At 46.9% G+C, this 21,829-nt stretch overlaps 1 protein-coding gene across 1 annotated transcript in view; it reads right to left on the bottom strand.

The window, feature by feature from the left end:
- The window catches only part of TRAP1 (TNF receptor associated protein 1), a 209,134-nt gene that overhangs the window by 139,850 nt on the left and 47,455 nt on the right, over positions 1-21,829 (bottom strand). Inside the window, exon 6 of the mRNA XM_069210470.1 lies at positions 18,537-18,697. Coding sequence (XP_069066571.1) covers positions 18,537-18,697 — 161 coding nt within the window. The remainder of the gene's footprint in view (positions 1-18,536; positions 18,698-21,829) is intronic.

Raw genomic sequence — 21,829 nt, 5'->3', positions numbered from 1 at the left:
AGAGGTAGAAAGATTCAATAGAGTGATAACAAGAATTTTGCAATCAGCTAAAGCAAAAGCGAGAAGTTGGAGAATAGAAGTTATGACAATGGTGTGGATGTACGGAATAACGACCACTATGTAATTAGTGAAAATTGACTCTGATCAAGTCTATGATAATTTGTATTCAACTAGTTTATTGACATGTGGGGGCTGAACAATGAACAGTTGGGCATTGTAATGAATATTTATGCTCATTAATATGGTGCTAAACAATTTAATGGTGTTATAAGATTCAAACCTCATATGTGACTGTCTCTATTAATGTGGTAATACCCTGACAAAGCTAGTAGGCTTGCTTTATATATATTGGTGTAGTGACCTCCTGACAAAGCCAATAGGTCTGCCTTATTGAAAACGACACACCCTTATATTGTGATTTTGCACCTGGTATAGGAGGGAGCATTGTGATTATGGGACTCAGGAACCCTAGGGGTAAAATGTGCCAGGCCACGTCCTCAAGCATCCTGGGACCAGATTCGGGGTATCACCCCTCATCAGCAACAGACCAGCCTGAACTGCAAGGTCAGGTCCTCCCTGGACGAGAAACAAGCATCCTGGGATCGGTTTTGGGGAATCACCTCAGCCAGGCTAGCAGATGAGGGGTAATACCCCAAAACCAGTCTCATGATGCTTGTTTCTGGCCCAGCGAGGACCTGGCCAGGCAGTTTGGGCTGGACCGTTCTCATGGGAGCAGGGTCAAGACTGATTTGCGTATGGCTGGTTCTAAACTTGGGTAGCATGGTAAGAAAAAGAACAATGGATTTAACCCAGATCTGTGACTCAGGGTGAGTGTTTAAAATGTTTCAGCACTCCGTCCATCAACCAGCTGTGAGACTAGTTAGAACTAGTCAGCCAGCACACAGGAAAATGGTAGGTTTTTCAGGGGGCACCTCTAAGGTGCCCTCAGAGTGCATGTATTAATAAATTCATCACTGGCATTAGTAAGGTTGCATTAAATCAAGATGATTGATACAAAGCAACACTATTTTTAGTGAAGCCATCATGTAGCTTGGGAACATGTAGTGACCATTGTCCAGCACATGTACTTAAAATGGCTTGCTTGTTCACTCACTATGTCTAAGAATCGACAAAGACATACCAGGAGCATATCTACTCTTGCAGATATGTACTCACACGTAAAATAATGCACTCTGCCATCGGGCTGTAAGGCCTGCTATAGGGGTGATTTACATATATTGCATGCAGTTACAGGGGTACTATTTACTAGGGACTTACAGCAGTGTCAAAGGTATTGCCAATTGTGGAAAAACTGCACAGTTTTAGGTAAAGAGATCTGGCACTGGGGACCTGGACGGCAGGAACCCAGTGCACTTTCAGTCAAAATTGCATCAGTTACCAGCAAAAAGTGAGGGTGACCATGTCAAAAAGGGGCACTTTCCTACACTGCTCTGCTTGACTAATCTGAGAATGTTAAGTACTATAAAGGGGTTATTGGTTACCAGTAAGGAGACAATTTTGGACCAAATACTTGTGAAGGACTCACATCTTCTGCAACTAATAACCCAATTTGTTACATATGCCATCCCTGGTTTCGATTAAGTTTCATAAATAATTTAAAAAAAAAATACAATTTAAAAAAGTGTCCTTTGTGTAGATGTTGATGGGTGCCAGCATTTATGCATGATGCATTAAAGAAATACAAATGAAAACAAATCTTTATGGGGACTTATACGGCTGTCTTAGTTAGATGATTTATACTTAAAATATGGTTAGTAACCAATGTAATTTGGGAGCTGAAAGGAAATCTGTAGGAAGTTGGCTCTGTATGTGCTATTTCAAAGTAAGGAATAGCATGCACAGAGTCCAAGGGTTCCCCTTAGAGGTAAAATAGTGGTAAAAAGAGATAATACTAATGCTCTATTTTGTGGTAGTGTGGTCGAGCAGTAGGCTTATCCAAGGAGTAGTGTTAAGCATTTGTTGTACATACACATAGACAATAAATGAGGTACACACACTCAGAGACAAATCCAGCCAATAGGTTTTGTATAGAAAAATATATTTTCTTAGTTTATTTTAAGAACCACAGGTTCAAATTTAACATGTAATATCTTGTTTGAAAGGTATTGCAGGTAAGTACATTAGGAACTTTGAATCATTTCAATTGCATGTATACTTTTCAAGTTATTCACAAATAGCTATTTTAAAAGTGGACAGAGTGCAATTTTCACAGTTCCTTTGGGAGGTAAGTTGTTGTTAGTTTTACCAGGTAAGTAAGACACTTACAGGGTTCAGTTCTTGGTCCAAGGTAGCCCACCGTTGGGGGTTCAGAGCAACCCCAAAGTTACCACACCAGCAGCTCAGGGCCGGTTAGGTGCAGAGTTCAAAGTGGTGCCCAAAACGCATAGGCTTCAATGGAGAGAAGGGGGTGCCCCGGTTCCAGTCTGCCAGCAGGTAAGTACCCGCGTCTTCGGAGGGCAGACCAGGGGGGTTTTGTAGGGCACCGGGGGGGGGACACAAGCCCACACAGAAATTTCACCCTCAGCGGCGCGGGGGCGGCCGGGTGCAGTGTTAGAACAAGCGTCGGGTTCGCAATGGAAGTCAATGAGAGATCAAGGGATCTCTTCAGCGCTGCAGGCAGGCAAGGGGGGGCTCCCTCGGGGAAACCTCCACTTGGGCAAGGGAGAGGGACTCCTGGGGGTCACTTCTGCAGTGAAAGTCCGGTCCTTCAGGTCCTGGGGGCTGCGGGTGCAGGGTCTTTTCCAGGCGTCGGGACTTAGGTTTCAGAGAGTCGCGGTCAGGGGAAGCCTCGGGATTCCCTCTGCAGGCGGCGCTGTGGGGGCTCAGGGGGGACAGGTTTTGGTACTCACAGTCGTAGAGTAGTCCGGGGGTCCTTCCTGAGGTGTTGGTTCTCCACCAGCCGAGTCGGGGTCGCCGGGTGCAGTGTTGCAAGTCTCACGCTTCTTGCGGGGAGATTGCAGGGTTCTTTAAAGCTGCTCCTTTGGATAAAGTTGCAGTCTTTTTGGAGCAGGTCCGCTGTCCTCGGGAGTTTCTTGTCGTCGTCGAAGCAGGGCAGTCCTCAGAGGAGTCAGAGGTCGCTGGTCCCTTTGGAAGGCGTCGCTGGAGCAGAGTTCTTTGGAAGGCAGGAGACAGGCCGGTGAGTTTCTGGAGCCAAGGCAGTTGTTGTCTTCTGGTCTTCCTCTGCAGGGGTTTTCAGCTAGGCAGTCCTTCTTCTTGTTGTTGCAGGAATCTAATTTTCTAGGGTTCAGGGTAGCCCTTAAATACTAATTTTAAGGGCGTGTTTAGGTCTGGGGGGTTAGTAGCCAATGGCTACGAGCCCTGAGGGTGGGTACACCCTCTTTGTGCCTCCTCCCAAGGGGAGGGGGTCACAATCCTAACCCTATTGGGGGAATCCTCCGTCTGCAAGATGGAGGATTTCTAAAAGTTAGAGTCACCTCAGCTCAGGACACCTTAGGGGCTGTCCTGACTGGCCAGTGACTCCGCCTTGTTATTCTCATTATTTTCTCCGGCCTTGCCGCCAAAAGTGGGGGCCGGGGCCGGAGGGGGCGGGCAACTCCACTAGCTGGAGTGTCCTGCGGTGCTGTGACAAAGGGGTGAGCCTTTGAGGCTCACCGCCAGGTGTTACAGCTCCTGCCTGGGGGAGGTGTTAGCATCTCCACCCAGTGCAGGCTTTGTTACTGGCCTCAGAGTGACAAAGGCACTCTCCCCATGGGGCCAGCAACATGTCTCTAGTGTGGCAGGCTGCTGGAACTAGTCAGCCTACACAGACAGTCGGTTAAGTTTCAGGGGGCACCTCTAAGGTGCCCTCTGGGGTGTATTTTGCAATAAAATGTACACTGGCATCAGTGTGCATTTATTGTGCTGAGAAGTTTGATACCAAACTTCTCAGTTTTCAGTGTAGCCATTATGGTGCTGTGGAGTTCGTGCAAAACAGACTCCCAGACCATATACTCTTATGGCTACCCTGCACTTACAATGTCTAAGGTTTTGCTTAGACACTGTAGGGGCACAGTGCTCATGCACTGGTACCCTCACCTATGGTATAGTGCACCCTGCCTTAGGGCTGTAAGGCCTGCTAGAGGGGTGTCTTACCTATACTGCATAGGCAGTGAGAGGCTGGCATGGCACCCTGAGGGGAGTGCCATGTCGACTTACTCATTTTGTTCTCACCAGCACACACAAGCTGGTAAGCAGTGGGTCTGTGCTGGGTGAGGGGTCTCTAGGGTGGCATAATACATGCTGCAGCCCTTAGAGACCTTCCCTGGCATCAGGGCCCTTGGTACTAGAAGTACCAGTTACAAGGGACTTATCTGGATGCCAGGGTCTGCCAATTGTGGATACAAAAGTACAGGTTAGGGAAAGAACACTGGTGCTGGGGCCTGGTTAGCAGGCCTCAGCACACTTTCAATTGTAAACATAGCATCAGCAAAGGCAAAAAGTCAGGGGGTAACCATGCCAAGGAGGCATTTCCTTACACAACCCCCCCCCCCCCAAACGAAAGAGGATGAGACTAACCTTTCCCAAGAGAGTCTTCATTTTCTAAGTGGAAGAACCTGGAAAGGCCATCTGCATTGGCATGGGCAGTCCCAGGTCTGTGTTCCACTATAAAGTCCATTCCCTGTAGGGAGATGGACCACCTCAACAGTTTTGGATTTTCACCTTTCATTTGCATCAGCCATTTGAGAGGTCTGTGGTCAGTTTGAACTAGGAAGTGAGTCCCAAAGAGGTATGGTCTCAGCTTCTTCAGGGACCAAACCACAGCAAAGGCCTCCCTCTCAATGGCACTCCAACGCTGCTCCCTGGGGAGTAACCTCCTGCTAATGAAAGCAACAGGCTGGTCAAGGCCATCATCATTTGTTTGGGACAAAACTGCCCCTATCCCATGTTCAGAGGCATCTGTCTGCACAATGAACTGCTTAGAATAATCTGGAGCTTTTAGAACTGGTGCTGAGCACATTGCTTGTTTCAGGGTGTCAAAGGCCTGTTGGCATTCTACAGTCCAGTTCACTTTCTTGGGCATTTTCTTGGAGGTGAGTTCAGTGAGGGCTGTCACAATGGATCCATATCCCTTCACAAACCTCCTGTAATACCCAGTCAAGCCAAGGAATGCCCTGACTCGAGTCTGGGTTTTTGGAGCTACCCAGTCCAGAATAGTCTGGATCTTGGGTTGGAGTGGCTGAACTTGGCCTCCACCTACAAGGTGGCCCAAGTAAACCACAGTTCCCTGCCCTATCTGGCATTTGGATGCCTTGATAGAGAGGCCTGCAGATAGCAGAGCCTTCAAAACCTTCTTCAGGTGGACCAGGTGATCCTGCCAGGTGGAGCTGAAGACAGCAATATCATCAAGATAAGCTGTGCTAAAGGACTCCAAACCAGCAAGGACTTGATTCACCAACCTTTGGAAGGTGGCAGGGGCATTCTTTAAACCAAAGGGCATAACAGTAAACTGATAATGCCCATCAGGTGTGAAGAAGGCTGTTTTCTCTTTTGCTCCAGGTGCCATTTTTATTTGCCAGTACCCTGCTGTCAAGTCAAAGGTACTTAAGAATTTGGCAGCACCTAATTTGTCTATGAGCTCATCAGCTCTAGGAATTGGATGGGCGTCTGTCTTGGTGACAGAGTTGAGCCCTCTGTAGTCCACACAAAACCTCATCTCTTTCTTTCCATCTTTGGTGTGAGGTTTGGGGACTAAGACCACTGGGCTAGCCCAGGGGCTGTCAGAGCGCTCAATTACTCCCAATTCCAGCATCTTGTGGACTTCCACCTTGATGCTTTCCTTAACATGGTCAGACTGTCTAAAAATTTTGTTTTTGACAGGCATGCTGTCTCCTGTGTCCACATCATGGGTACACAGGTGTGTCTGACCAGGGGTTAGGGAGAAGAGTTCAGGAAACTGTTGTAGGACTCTCCTACAGTCAGCTTGCTGTTGGCCAGAGAGGGTGTCTGAGTAGATCACTCCATCTACTGAGCCATCTTTTGGGTCTGATGACAGAAGATCAGGGAGAGGTTCACTCTCTGCCTCCTGATCCTCATCTGTTACCATCAACAGATTTACATCAGCCCTGTCATGGAAGAGCTTAAGGCGGTTCACATGGATCACCCTCTTGGGGCTCCTGCTTGTGCCCAGGTCCACCAGGTAGGTGACCTGACTCTTCCTTTCTAGCACTGGGTAAGGGCCACTCCATTTGTCCTGAAGTGCCCTGGGAGCCACAGGCTCCAGAACCCAGACTTTCTGCCCTGGTTGGAACTCAACCATTGCAGCCTTTTGGTCATACCAAAACTTCTGGAGCTGTTGGCTGGCCTCAAGGTCTTTGCTTGCCTTTTCCATGTACTCTGCCATTCTAGAGCGAAGGCCAAGTACATAGTCCACTATGTCCTGTTTAGGCTCATGAAGAGGTCTCTCCCAGCCTTCTTTAACAAGAGCAAGTGGTCCCCTTACAGGGTGACCAAACAGAAGTTCAAAGGGTGAGAATCCTACTCCCTTCTGTGGCACCTCTCTGTAAGCGAAAAGCAGACATGGCAAGAGGACATCCCATCTCCTTTTGAGCTTTTCTGGGAGCCCCATGATCATGCCTTTTAATGTCTTGTTGAATCTCTCAACTAAGCCATTAGTTTGTGGATGGTATGGTGTAGTGAATTTGTAAGTCACCCCACACTCATTCCACATGTGTTTTAGGTATGCTGACATGAAGTTGGTACCTCTGTCAGACACCACCTCCTTAGGGAAACCCACTCTGGTAAAGATACCAATGAGGGCCTTGGCTACTGCAGGGGCAGTAGTTGACCTAAGGGGAATAGCTTCAGGATACCTAGTAGCATGATCCACTACTACTAGGATATACATATTTCCTGAGGCTGTGGGAGGTTCTAGTGGACCAACTATGTCCACACCCACTCTTTCAAAGGGGACCCCCACCACTGGAAGTGGAATGAGGGGGGCCTTTGGGTGCCCACCTGTCTTACCACTGGCTTGACAGGTGGGGCAGGAGAGGCAAAACTCCTTAACCTTGTGGGACATATTGGGCCAGTAGAAGTGGTTGACTAACCTCTCCCACGTCTTGGTTTGTCCCAAATGCCCAGCAAGGGGAATATCATGGGCTAAGGTCAGAATAAACTCTCTGAACGACTGAGGCACTACCACTCTCCTAGTGGCACCAGGTTTGGGGTCTCTGGCCTCAGTGTACAGGAGTCCATCTTCCCAATAGACCCTATGTGTTCCATTTTTCTTGCCCTTGGACTCTTCAGCAGCTTGCTGCCTAAGGCCTTTAAGAGAGGGACAGGTTTCTTGTCCCTTACACAGCTCCTCCCTTGAGGGTCCCCCTGGGCCTAAGAGCTCAACCTGATAAGGTTCAAGCTCCAAAGGCTCAGTTCCCTCAGAGGGCAGAATTTCTTCCTGAGAAGAGAGGTTCTCTTTTTCTGACTGTGTTGCAGTTGGTTTCCCAACTGACTTTCCTTTTCTCTTGGTAGGCTGGGCCTTTCTTCCAGACTCCAGCTCTACTTTTTCACCCTGTGCCTTGCATTGTGCTCTTGTTTTTACACACACCAGTTCAGGGATACCCAGCATGGCTGCATGGGTTTTTAGTTCTACCTCAGCCCATGCTGAGGACTCCAGGTCATTTCCAAGCAGACAGTCTACTGGGATGTTTGAGGAGACCACCACCTGTTTCAGGCCATTGACCCCTCCCCATTCTAAAGTTACCATTGCCATGGGATGTGCTTTAGTCTGATTGTCAGCGCTGGTGACTGTATAGGTTTTTCCAGTCAGGTATTGGCCAGGGGAAACCAGTTTCTCTGTCACCATGGTGACACTGGCACCTGTATCCCTCAGGCCCTCTACACTTGTCCCATTAATAAAGAGCTGCTGCCTGTATTTTTGCATGTTAGGCGGCCAGGCAGCTAGTGTGGCTAAATCCACCCCACCCTCAGAGACTAGAGTAGCTTCAGTGTGGACCCTGATTTGCTCTGGGCACACTGTTGATCCCACTTGGAGACTAGCCATTCCAGTGTTACCTGGATTGGAGTTTGGAGTGGAACCTTTCTTGGGACAGGCCTTGTCTCCAGTTTGGTGTCCAGGCTGATTACAGCTACGACACCAGGCCTTTTTGGGATCAAAGTTTTTACCCTTGTACCCAGGATTGTTTTGTGAAGAGGCTCTGGGCCCACCCTCCTGTGCAGGTTTTTGGGGGCCTGTAGAAGACTCTTTACTATTTTTATTTTTGGCTGTCTCACCACCTTTCCCCTGGGGAGGTTTTGTGACCCCTTTCTTTTGGTCACCCCCTGTGGAAGTTTTGGACACCCTAGTCTTGACCCAATGGTCCGCCTTCTTTCCCAATTCTTGGGGAGAAATTGGTCCTAGGTCCACCAGATGCTGATGCAGTTTGTCATTGAAACAATTACTTAACAGGTGTTCTTTCACAAATAAATTGTACAGCCCATCATAATTACTTACACCACTGCCTTGAATCCAACCATCTAGTGTTTTTACGGAGTAGTCTACAAAGTCAACCCAGGTCTGGCTCGAGGATTTTTGAGCCCCCCTGAATCTAATCCTATACTCCTCAGTGGAGAATCCAAAGCCCTCAATCAGGGTACCCTTCATGAGGTCATAAGATTCTGCATCTTTTCCAGAGAGTGTGAGGAGTCTATCCCTACACTTTCCTGTGAACATTTCCCAAAGGAGAGCACCCCAGTGAGATCTGTTCACTTTTCTGGTTACACAAGCCCTCTCAAAAGCTGTGAACCATTTGGTGATGTCATCACCATCTTCATATTTAGTTACAATCCCTTTAGGGATTTTCAACATGTCAGGAGAATCTCTGACCCTATTTATGTTGCTGCCACCATTGATGGGTCCTAGGCCCATCTCTTGTCTTTCCCTTTCTATGGCTAGGATCTGTCTTTCCAAAGCCAATCTTTTGGCCATCCTGGCTAACTGGATGTCCTCTTCACTGGAGTTATCCTCAGTGATTTCAGAGTTGTTGGTCCCTCCTGTGAGGGAACCAGCATCTCTGACTATTATTTGTGGAGTCAGGGCTTGAGAAGCCCTGTTCTCCCTAAGTAGGACTGGAGGGGGGGAATTTCCCTCCAAGTCACTATCTTCATCCTCTGTGTTGCCATCCTCAGAGGGGTTGGCTCTTTCAAACTCTGCCAAAAGCTCCTGGAGCTGTACTTTGGTAGGTTTGGAGCCCATTGCTATTTTCTTTAGTTTACAGAGTGACCTTAGCTCTCTCATCTGTAGATGGAGGTAAGGTGTGGTGTCGAGTTCCACCACATTCACATCTGTGCTAGACATTATGCTTCTAAAAGTTGGAATACTTTTTAAGAAACTAAACTGGTTCTAGAATCTAATTCAAACTTTTACCAAACTTTTAAACTCTAAAAGAAATGCTAACAGGGACTAACACAAGGCCCTAGCAGGACTTTAAAGAATTTAGAAAACTTTTCAAATTGCAAAAATCAATTTCTAATTACAATTTTGGAATTTGTCGTGTGATCAGGTATTGGCTGAGTAGTCCAGCAAATGCAAAGTCTTGTACCCCACCGCTGATCCACCAATGTAGGAAGTTGGCTCTGTATGTGCTATTTCAAAGTAAGGAATAGCATGCACAGAGTCCAAGGGTTCCCCTTAGAGGTAAAATAGTGGGAAAAAGAGATAATACTAATGCTCTATTTTGTGGTAGTGTGGTCGAGCAGTAGGCTTATCCAAGGAGTAGTGTTAAGCATTTGTTGTACATACACATAGACAATAAATGAGGTACACACACTCAGAGACAAATCCAGCCAATAGGTTTTGTATAGAAAAATATATTTTCTTAGTTTATTTTAAGAACCACAGGTTCAAATTTAACATGTAATATCTTGTTTGAAAGGTATTGCAGGTAAGTACATTAGGAACTTTGAATCATTTCAATTGCATGTATACTTTTCAAGTTATTCACAAATAGCTATTTTAAAAGTGGACACAGTGCAATTTTCACAGTTCCTGGGGGAGGTAAGTTGTTGTTAGTTTTACCAGGTAAGTAAGACACTTACAGGGTTCAGTTCTTGGTCCAAGGTAGCCCACCGTTGGGGGTTCAGAGCAACCCCAAAGTTACCACACCAGCAGCTCAGGGCCGGTCAGGTGCAGAGGTCAAAGTGGTGCCCAAAACACATAGGCTTCAATGGAGAGAAGGGGGTGCCCCGGTTCCAGTCTGCCAGCAGGTAAGTACCCGCGTCTTCGGAGGGCAGACCAGGGGGGTTTTGTAGGGCACCGGGGGGGGGACACAAGCCCACACAGAAATTTCACCCTCAGCGGCGCGGGGGCGGCCGGGTGCAGTGTTAGAACAAGCGTCGGGTTCGCAATGGAAGTCAATGAGAGATCAAGGGATCTCTTCAGCGCTGCAGGCAGGCAAGGGGGGGCTCCCTCGGGGAAACCTCCACTTGGGCAAGGGAGAGGGACTCCTGGGGGTCACTTCTGCAGTGAAAGTCCGGTCCTTCAGGTCCTGGGGGCTGCGGGTGCAGGGTCTTTTCCAGGCGTCGGGACTTAGGTTTCAGAGAGTCGCGGTCAATCAATCAATCAATCAATCATGGTATTTATAAAGCGCGCTATGTACCCGTCAGGGTTTCGAGGCGCTGAGGGGGGGGAGCGCTGCTGGATTAGCGGTCGAAGAGCCAGGTCTTGAGGAGCCTTCTGAATGTGAGGAGGTCCTGGGTCTGGCGAAGAGATGTGGGGAGAGAGTTCCAGGTCTTGGCGGCGAGGAAGGAGAAGGATCTGCCGCCGGATGTCTTGCGCTGGATTCGGGGTACGAGGGCGAGGTTGGCGGATCGGAGTTGACGTGTTGGAGTGTAGAAGTTGAGTCTGGTGTTGAGGTAGGAGGGTCCGGTGTTGTGAAGTGCCTTGTGAGCGTGGGTCAGGAGTTTGAAGGTTATCCTCTTGTCTACCGGGAGCCAGTGGAGTTCCTTTAGGTGAGGGGAGATGTGACTTCGGCGAGGTATGTTGAGGATCAGTCGGGCGGAGGCATTTTGGATACGTTGGAGGCGTTTGATGTCTTTGGTTGGTATGCCTGTGTAGAGTGCGTTGCCGTAGTCAAGTCTGCTGCTGACGAGGGCCTGGGTCACCGTCTTTCTGGTTTCTGTTGGAATCCACTTGAAGATTCTGCGGAGCATTCGAAGGGTGTTGAAACAGGAGGAGGAGACGGCGCTGACCTGTTTGGACATGGTGAGGGCGGAGTCCAGGATGAAGCCGAGGTTTCTTGCGTGGCTGGCAGGGGTGGGTGGGAGTCCGAGGACGGAGGGCCACCATGAGTCGTTCCAGGCCGAGGGGGTGCGTCCGAGGATGAGGACTTCCGTCTTGTCGGAGTTGAGTTTCAGGCGACTGTTGTTCATCCAATCGGCGATGGATTTTAGTCCCTCGTGGAGGTTTGTTTTGGCGGTGAGCGGGTCTTTGGTCAGGGAGAGGACGAGCTGGGTATCGTCGGCGTAGGAGATGATGCTGAGGTGGTGTTGGCGGGCCAGTTGAGCGAGGGGGGCCATGTAGACGTTGAACAACGTGGGGCTGAGGGAGGATCCTTGGGGGACGCCGCAGATGAGGTTGGTGGCTTTGGAGCGGAAAGGGGAGAGACGGACTCTCTGCGTTCTGTCAGAGAGGAAGGATGAGATCCAGTGGAGGGCTTTATCTTGGATGCCGGCATCTTGGAGGCGGGTCAGTAGGGTGCGGTGGCAGACGGTGTCAAAAGCGGCTGATAGGTCGAGGAGGATGAGGGCTGAGGTTTCGCCGTTGTCCATTTGATGTCTGATGTCATCTGTGGCGGCGAGGAGGGCAGTCTCAGTGCTGTGGTTTCGTCTGAATCCGGATTGTGAGGGGTCCAGGATGGAATTGTCTTCGAGGAAGTGGGTGAGCTGAGTGTTGACGATCTTCTCGATGACTTTCGCTGGAAAAGGGAGGAGAGAGATCGGACGGAAGTTTTTGAGGTCGTTGGGGTCAGCCTTGGGTTTTTTGAGGAGGGGTTGGATTTCTGCGTGTTTCCAGCTGTCCGGGAAGGTGGCAGAAGTGAAGGATAGGTTGATGATCTTGCGGAGTTCGGGGGCGATGGTGGCGTTGGCTGAGTTGAAAACATGGTGGGGGCAGGGGTCCGTGGGGGAGCCTGAGTGGATGGTGTTCATGGTTGCTATGGTTTCTGCCTCGTCCACGTGGGTCCAGGCGGTGAGGCGGCAGTCGCGGGAGGAGACGTCAGGGGTGAGGTCTGGCGGTGAACCGGTGATGAAGCTGTCGTGGATGGTGGTGATTTTCTGGTGGAAGAAGGTGGAGAGATCGTCGCAGAGTTTCTGGGAGGGCGGGATGTCGTTGGAGTTGGTTTTCGGATTGGAGAGTTCCTTCACGATGCCGAAGAGTTCTTTGCAGTCGTGGGTGTTGTTGATGCGTTCGGTGAAGTGGGCGCGCTTGGCGGTGCGGATCCGTTGGTGGTGTTCGCGGTTGGCGTTTTTGAGGGCGGCGAGGTTGTCGGGTGTGCGTTCTTGGATCCATTTCTTTTTGAGCTTCTGGCAGTTGCTTTTGGAGGTGGTGAGATCGTCTGTGAACCAGGCTGGTTTTTTCTTTCCTTGGATGGTGGTGGGTTTCTTGAGAGGGGCAAGGGTGTTGGCGCAGTCGAGGATCCATTGATGGAGGTTGATGGCGGCTGTGCTCGGGTCGATTGCGTCGGGTGGAGGGTTGTTGCTGAGGGTGCTGGTCAGTTGTTCTTGGGTGACTTTGCCCCAGCGGCGGTGGGGAGGTAGCAGTGGGGAGGTAGCTGGATGCGGTGTTGCTCTGTCAGGGGAAGCCTCGGGATTCCCTCTGCAGGCGGCGCTGTGGGGGCTCAGGGGGGACAGGTTTTGGTACTCACAGTCGTAGAGTAGTCCGGGGGTCCTTCCTGAGGTGTTGGTTCTCCACCAGCCGAGTCGGGGTCGCCGGGTGCAGTGTTGCAAGTCTCACGCTTCTTGCGGGGAGATTGCAGGGTTCTTTAAAGCTGCTCCTTTGGATAAAGTTGCAGTCTTTTTGGAGCAGGTCCGCTGTCCTCGGGAGTTTCTTGTCGTCGTCGAAGCAGGGCAGTCCTCAGAGGAGTCAGAGGTCGCTGGTCCCTTTGGAAGGCGTCGCTGGAGCAGAGTTCTTTGGAAGGCAGGAGACAGGCCGGTGAGTTTCTGGAGCCAAGGCAGTTGTTGTCTTCTGGTCTTCCTCTGCAGGGGTTTTCAGCTAGGCAGTCCTTCTTCTTGTTGTTGCAGGAATCTAATTTTCTAGGGTTCAGGGTAGCCCTTAAATACTAATTTTAAGGGCGTGTTTAGGTCTGGGGGGTTAGTAGCCAATGGCTACTAGCCATGAGGGTGGGTACACCCTCTTTGTGCCTCCTCCCAAGGGGAGGGGGTCACAATCCTAACCCTATTGGGGGAATCCTCCATCTGCAAGATGGAGGATTTCTAAAAGTTAGAGTCACCTCAGCTCAGGACACCTTAGGGGCTGTCCTGACTGGCCAGTGACTCCTCCTTGTTATTCTCATTATTTTCTCCGGCCTTGCCGCCAAAAGTGGGGGCCGGGGGCGGGCAACTCCACTAGCTGGAGTGTCCTGCGGTGCTGTGACAAAGGGGTGAGCCTTTGAGGCTCACCGCCAGGTGTTACAGCTCCTGCCTGGGGGAGGTGTTAGCATCTCCACCCAGTGCAGGCTTTGTTACTGGCCTCAGAGTGACAAAGGCACTCTCCCCATGGGGCCAGCAACATGTCTCTAGTGTGGCAGGCTGCTGGAACTAGTCAGCCTACACAGACAGTCGGTTAAGTTTCAGGGGGCACCTCTAAGGTGCCCTCTGGGGTGTATTTTGCAATAAAATGTACACTGGCATCAGTGTGCATTTATTGTGCTGAGAAGTTTGATACCAAACTTCTCAGTTTTCAGTGTAGCCATTATGGTGCTGTGGAGTTCGTGCAAAACAGACTCCCAGACCATATACTCTTATGGCTACCCTGCACTTACAATGTCTAAGGTTTTGCTTAGACACTGTAGGGGCACAGTGCTCATGCACTGGTACCCTCACCTATGGTATAGTGCACCCTGCCTTAGGGCTGTAAGGCCTGCTAGAGGGGTGTCTTACCTATACTGCATAGGCAGTGAGAGGCTGGCATGGCACCCTGAGGGGAGTGCCATGTCGACTTACTCATTTTGTTCTCACCAGCACACACAAGCTGGTAAGCAGTGGGTCTGTGCTGGGTGAGGGGTCTCTAGGGTGGCATAATACATGCTGCAGCCCTTAGAGACCTTCCCTGGCATCAGGGCCCTTGGTACTAGAAGTACCAGTTACAAGGGACTTATCTGGATGCCAGGGTCTGCCAATTGTGGATACAAAAGTACAGGTTAGGGAAAGAACACTGGTGCTGGGGCCTGGTTAGCAGGCCTCAGCACACTTTCAATTGTAAACATAGCATCAGCAAAGGCAAAAAGTCAGGGGGTAACCATGCCAAGGAGGCATTTCCTTACAAAATCACTTTGGAAAACTGCAACATAATGTGCTCATCAACTCAATTTCATATGTTTCTTCTTTCACAGTGCTGCAGAGGCCAACACCCACACATTCCCACAACCATCAATCCCATGCCCAGTGCCACAGAGGCCAATAAACCCAAGACAAGATGTATGGGGCATGTGGTTCAGTTAGTTTGTTTTGTATCAACAATATTCAATTTTTAAGACAAATACATAGTCGTAAAGAATCATTCTTGCAGTCAGAGTCAAAAGGCAGGAATCCTCCTAGAGCAGCATCAGCTTTCTCTGGAAGAAGTTGGACAAAAATAAAGAGTAGGTGTTATCTGACCAAAATGCAATGACAGATCTAGACATTTAAAGCAAATTTGAATACAGGAAGAATATTTGGGTCTTTTTTTTACATAATCGTTGTCTGGTTATAAAAAGAATGTAAATGCCTATTTGTTGTTTTCCACATTTTTAATCTGCTATCATCTGAACCACTATGTTGCCGACCAAGCATTTCAAACTTCAATACCACCAAACTATAAGATGAGATCAATATAAGGGGCACACTAGTAATATTATTATTTCTGAAGGTTCTGGCGCAGTTTAACTCAATATTTTTTCATCGACATAAAGCTATTACTTTAGTAACCAAAGTTCAAAGGTCAGTATCGCACTAGCTCCATTAACATTACTGTATACTGATTATTATTCAATGTTGACTGCTCTGACCTTTGGTCACTGTCCTCTGGGGTACTCATAACTGTTTGTAGGAAAGTGTCTCTTTTTGTGTGATCACCTGTCAAATATTGGACTGATTATGTTATTTTTGACTCTGTAGGGCACTTGGCCCTACTGTATAGCCCGAGGGCATGAGCTCTGACCCCACCCGCCAAAGTGTATGTGTGATAGGCTAATTCTTGATTGGCACAGTTAACTTACAATGCGAACCTAGTATTTGGTACTTCAGGTACTCAGTGCTATTAAGGGTTGCCAATGCACTGCTGCACTTGTTTTGCCACCACTATTGTGACAAAGGGAAAACGTGGCTCTAAGGGCATTATTACGAGTCTGTTATGATACTGGTTGGTCGAACTACCAAAAAAATTGCCTTCTCTGCCAGGATCTTTGATCCTCACAGGATGATGGCAGTCATGGTTGTAATCAGCCATGGCAGCGATGAAGTCAGCGCTGCCATGCTGATTACAACCATGGTCTCCACCAGCCTTTACATGGCGGTTCAACCACCATGAAAAGGCTGGCAGAGAACAAGAGCCACGGGCCATAGGAGGACCCTTGCACTGCCCACAACATTTTCGTGGGGAGCTCCCCTCGCCAGCACTGTCAGAATGCGCACCGTCTGCTTAGCAGCCAAGTCCAATGCCGCCGCATGTTTTCCACTGGGCTGACAAGGTTTCCGCCAGTAAGCCCAGTGGAAAAACTCGTAATGGGGCCAGTGGGGAGCCCACCAGCACCGTAGTGGTCTCCTCATCTGGAGTTTGGGGGTCGGATTTTTCCGACCGCCAAACTAGTAATCAGCCACTAAGTCTGCCACCCCAGGCTAGTCAAGCAGCTTCCAACCTGCCAACTCGCTATGGCAAAATAACCCTTTCACCAGGCCCAAACATACCTTTTTAATATATATAAATCACACATAAGGAAGGTCTTATAATCATGTAGGGCAGGGTGCTGATATTAATAAAAAGGACATGTTGAAATTACATCTTATATATCCTGACAGTAAAAACTCGCAACTGTCATTTTTACTGTACTAAGGCTGGTAGCCCCACTGGCTAACATGGACTTTCCCAAGCCAATGTGCTGAGTGCTAACTTCCATATGGAACCATCAAACACAGTATTTCATGGTATCAAATTAATCATTGCATAAAACCAGGCAAAGATGACTTTAGAAAGTCACCACTTTGTTCCTCAAACCACTGGTAGCCCTTCCTTACAGTCTGCAACTGTTTTTCCTTGAGCCAATAGGCTGGCCCCATGCCTAGAAGTGTGAAAAGCTCCAATGAACAAGGAACTAAGAATTGTTGGTGGGAGGAGGTGTGACGTCCTCCAGCAGGATGACTACCTGGCTGTAGCCACAAATGGCTCAGATTCAGGGAAGCCACCGCCTCAGTATAGCAAATGGTAGTCATACCTAAGCCTTCCCACTTCTTTGTGTAGGCAGACGAACTGGCATCTCCTCCTTGGGGAGACCGTTGCAGAACCAGTTTTACAGAAAGAGTGACAAATTTTACTAGATACACTAAAGGGATGATCTCAGAGCTTTGCACAAGGGAAGGGAATAAGACCGGAGTCATCTTGAATTCAGGCAGTGAAAGGTACTCTGTGATTGTTTTTGGCCAACACCTCCGGAAGTGATGTAAAGTGGGAAGGGATGCCCCGTGGGAACTGTTTCCCCATTGCCCACAAACACGAAGATTGCATAAAAGTGGCACCCCTGGCACTCAGTCCTAAGATCACTACTGGACTGGAAAGAATACATAAGAGGGGATGCCTTGTCACTCCCTGGACCCAGCATGTGTGGGGCTGCATGAAAGACTGGACTTCAACTACTGCATATGGGGGATTCACAAAGAGGACTGTGCTTACTGTGCCCACTCGTGGAAAAGAGCTCTATTTGTGCCAGGACCGAAAAAGTGACTCCACGGGCTACATGGCTAGCTCTCTGTTAAGCACCAGGGATTTATTGCAACCTTTGAAAGTGAACTACAGTAATTTACTTAGTTTTTAAAAATCGTATCTACGGTGTTGGTGTCTATTTAAATATGAAAATACAATCTATTTTTATAAATTGGTGTACTCTTGTTCCTTTGATAAGGCCTAATCATTGCGGGCCACTGTTATTTAGGAATGAGCTCAGGATTTTTTTAAAGAAACCTAACCGGACCTGATAAACATTGTTACACTATTGCATGGTTCGACAACACCACACCACATAATAATCCATTTTCTTACACTACTGAACTGCTCTAGGTATTTCCTTGAGGATACTTTAGAGGCTAGGTGCTCAAGTAGCAGCACAACTCTATGTTCAATATTCTGATAAAAGCATCACCTGCAGTTATTAATAGTATGGACACATCTATTAAAACCTCAACTAAGGCTTATAACTACCTTCCTGCACAGGCAGTGGTTCCAGCAAACCACGAATCACAACAAGAACATTCTAACTTGGTCATATGGGAAAAAGGAACAAGCCTCATTTCAGTTCGGAGTCCCTAAACAGTATCTTGTAAAGGACAGACACATGTAATTCGGAGATATTATATATATTTTGTTCAGTAGTCTATTTGAGGATTCTGAAACCCAAAGTGTCCTTTAAGTACAAAACAAATAGTGAAATGAAGACCGATGGAACCCTTGAGGATAGCAGATCCTGAGTCTTCACATAGAACAGGGTACTGGTCTATTCATTCTCCATTACGCAATGAAAGGTTACGGAGAGAATTGAAAGCATATTGCTCCTCCGCTAATTTAAAAGCTCATCAGTCTGACAATTATCTATGTCTGAAAAAATTGTGTTTCCCACCTAACATCCAGTTGGTGCTTAGTATGCTCTTAGCATAAATTGCACGAATAAGTGGTAGAAACACTTGGGTTTGCTTATGTATTTGAAGCAATAAAAGTCTCATCTTCGCTCAATGAAATAGTAAGGACAAGTGTGTCTTTCAAAGCTTTGATCTTTTTGCATAGATTTAATGCAAGAGTAATGAGCATCCTTATTTATGAAAACAGTAAAAAACAACAGTCACAAAATGTTTCAGATTTGTTTCTCCATCTGACATCTTGAACCTGCAAAACACTGCCCATCCCCAAAAACAGAGGTGAAGAGTGCCACTTACATACCAGCTTTTCAGTACAGCAAATCATAGTAAATTTACAAACAATAAATCTCACTCATGCTTCTATACAGTGGGTGGTTATCCTAAAAAGATCAAGCCCTTCGGGCTCCTATGCTGAACACCACTTCTCTACACTTTGCTTTGACAAATGATGTATTAATGAATCTCCAGTTATACCCATCACTCACCCATCTGAACACCACTTGTACCCAGCGTTCTCTTCTTCAGCGGACTGTGAATAGACTTCCACCTTGCTGGCAACCATGAAAGCAGAGTAGAAACCCACACCAAACTGACCAATTATGTTGCCGCTGGCATCTGCTTGGTTCTGAAGGGATTCTAAGAAAGCCTGGCAAGAATAATGGAGCAGGAAAGAAAAAATACAAATCATAAGAGAAAATATAAAGGCATCTTTTAGCAATTATTCAGCAAAGTGGGGGGAAAGGTTGTTCCTATTTCCTTACGTTGTAGGAGCATTACAGCACCAACAATACCTTTCACTATAGAAAGAAGTGTGCTACCCATCATTATTATTTTCAATGTGATTGTTCTGTGACATTTTTTATGTAGAAACATCCATATTCTCCTCAACCTGAAATTCAGCCTTTTGCATCCTAATCTCTAATATATATATATATATATATATATATATATATATATATATATATATATACACACATACACACATACATACATACACACACATACATACACACACATACATACACACACACACACACATATACACCATAGAAATTCAGCTGTTTTAGAGTTATTTCGAGTAACTATAACTCTTGCCCTAAGGTAACTATTACTCGTGCCCTCACCATACACAGTTTTCTCATCAATAACATTACTGCAAATGTTACAGTGATATTATCAATGATGTTAACAAAGATGTCATGAGTGTTGTACTGTCTTGGGACAGGGCATGGCGAGGGCGCGAGTTATAGTTACCTTAGCTCACAAGTTATAGTTACTTAAAAAGATTAAGCTGTCTTCATACAAACTTTAAGGGCTAATTTTAGCTTTGGAAACACTGAATATTGTGCATTTTCTGATCGGTTCTTGAACTACGCCATTGTTAGCTCTCTTCACTTCAGTCATAGATGTACCTGCTCAATCATCTTATCTATAAGCCTATTAAAAAAACTTCATCATCTAAGCTTGAGGAAATTAATGCTATTTGATTATAACCGTACTTGATAAACTAATCTTTTTCTCTATTCTCAGGCACGAGTATTGTTTTCCAAATCTACTTTTAGGGCCAGGTTGTTTCCTGACCTGCTCTACGCAAGCCTTTTCATGGCGGTTTTACCACAGCTGCAGAGGGCCACAGGGGGGCCTGCCCTGCCCATGCACTTGGCATGAGCAGTGCAGGGGTCTCCCTGCCCTGCACCGTCTCAGTGTTCACTGTCTGCTCTACAGACAGTGAACATTGCAAGGGTGCTGGTGCACCCTGCAGGCTACAGCACTGTTGCCTGCATAGAGCAAGGTCGTAATACGCAAGACCGATTACAATCTCTGTCACCACCAAGTCATCTCAGCTGGGCTGGCGGAACCCTGGCGGTCTTAATGTGGCAGTCAGACTGCCACAGTAGTACTGGCAGTCTGAAGACCGCTAGCCTCGTAATGAGGCCCTAAGGTGTCAAACTTTAAGATGATGCCAAAAGTAAATAAGTGATTTTTGATAATATTATTTTATGAATAAATGTCTCATAATAATTGACTTCTTATATAGTGTTCTTTTACTCAAGTATCAAAATGCTGCAATAACACAGTTACTATTATTCAACACAATGGTACTCACATATTGGCTTCGATGTGCTAAGATTATATTTCTTTAAATCTGCTGCAAAAATATGGAGTTGTACTCCAGGACACCTTAACAATCTCATCTGTAATCAAGCCCCCACAAACATGTCTAATCCGATTACTTATCTATTAGCAAAAATTGAAATTGCTGATAACCGTCATGCTTCTCTGGACCGTTTAATCTCAGAGGGACTCCTACTTTGGTAGGTTGAGTATAAATTACTAAACTGTTGAAAACTTGTTTTACCTGCTATACCAAACTGAAGACAACCAGTGTTTCTTCATGGAATCATGTAGTTGATTGTTTTACTGTTTCCAACAAGCCTGCTCTTGCACACATAATTCCTCCATTAAATTAATGTATACCTCACATTTTGCTGGTGTTGCTTTCTCGTGGTCTTGAAGTGGTCAATACCCATTTGCCGGGACTGTTGTTTACAATGGGTGTTCTGGGGTTTGTGTATTATTGTACTTTCACTGCATAACCAGGCTACTCCTTTACGAAGTTAACTCTCCCAATGATGCTGAGGCAGACAGACTAGGTTGGTAACTGTTTGGAATTTAGTAGTGCAAAAGTGTAATCACACACAAGCTCAAAGTCAAATGTGAAGCGCACGTTCAGTGTCTTTATCCCTCGGCTTTCCCATACTGGGAAAGTGCAGACACCAACAGGCCAAGGAAATGTGGATTCTCAAGAAAACATGGTGACTTCCAGAGTGGAGTCGTCAAACAACCCTCAGTACAATATAGCAGGAAGAAACAACTGGGTGATTCCCAGGTGTGGCACACAAGAAATGCTTGGTTCACAGATAGATCTAGAAGTATATCAGCATACAGGGAGTGCAGAATTATTAGGCAAGTTGTATTTTTGAGGATTAATTTTATTATTGAACAACAACCATGTTCTCAATGAACCGAAAAAACTCATTAATATGAAAGCTGAATATTTTTGGAAGTAGTTTTTAGTTTGTTTTTAGTTTTAGCTATGTTAGGGGGATATCTGTGTGTGCAGGTGACTATTACTGTGCATAATTATTAGGCAACTTAACAAAAAACAAATATATACCCATTTCAATTATTTATTATTACCAGTGAAACCAATATAACATCTCAACATTCACAAATATACATTTCTGACATTCGAAAACAAAACAAAAACAAATCAGTGACCAATATAGCCACCTTTCTTTGCAAGGACACTCAAAAGCCTGCCATCCATGGATTCTGTCAGTGTTTTGATCTGTTCACCATCAACATTGCGTGCAGCAGCAACCACAGCCTCCCAGACACTGTTCAGAGAGGTGTACTGTTTTCCCTCCTTGTAAATCTCACATTTGATGATGGACCACAGGTTCTCAATGGGGTTCAGATCAGGTGAACAAGGAGGCCATGTCATTAGATTTCCTTCTTTTATACCCTTTCTTGCCAGCCACGCTGTGGAGTACTTGGACGCGTGTGATGGAGCATTGTCCTGCATGAAAATCATGTTTTTCTTGAAGGATGCAGACTTCTTCCTGTACCACTGCTTGAAGAAGGTGTCTTCTAGGAACTGGCAGTAGGACTGGGAGTTGAGCTTGACTCCATCCTCAACCCGAAAAGGCCCCACAAGCTCATCTTTGATGATACCAGCCCAAACCAGTACTCCACCTCCACCTTGCTGGCGTCT

This window comes from Pleurodeles waltl, chromosome 10, assembly GCF_031143425.1.
Source record: "Pleurodeles waltl isolate 20211129_DDA chromosome 10, aPleWal1.hap1.20221129, whole genome shotgun sequence".
Lineage (NCBI taxonomy): Eukaryota > Metazoa > Chordata > Amphibia > Caudata > Salamandridae > Pleurodeles > Pleurodeles waltl.
This window is presented reverse-complemented; position numbering and strand designations above follow the sequence as displayed.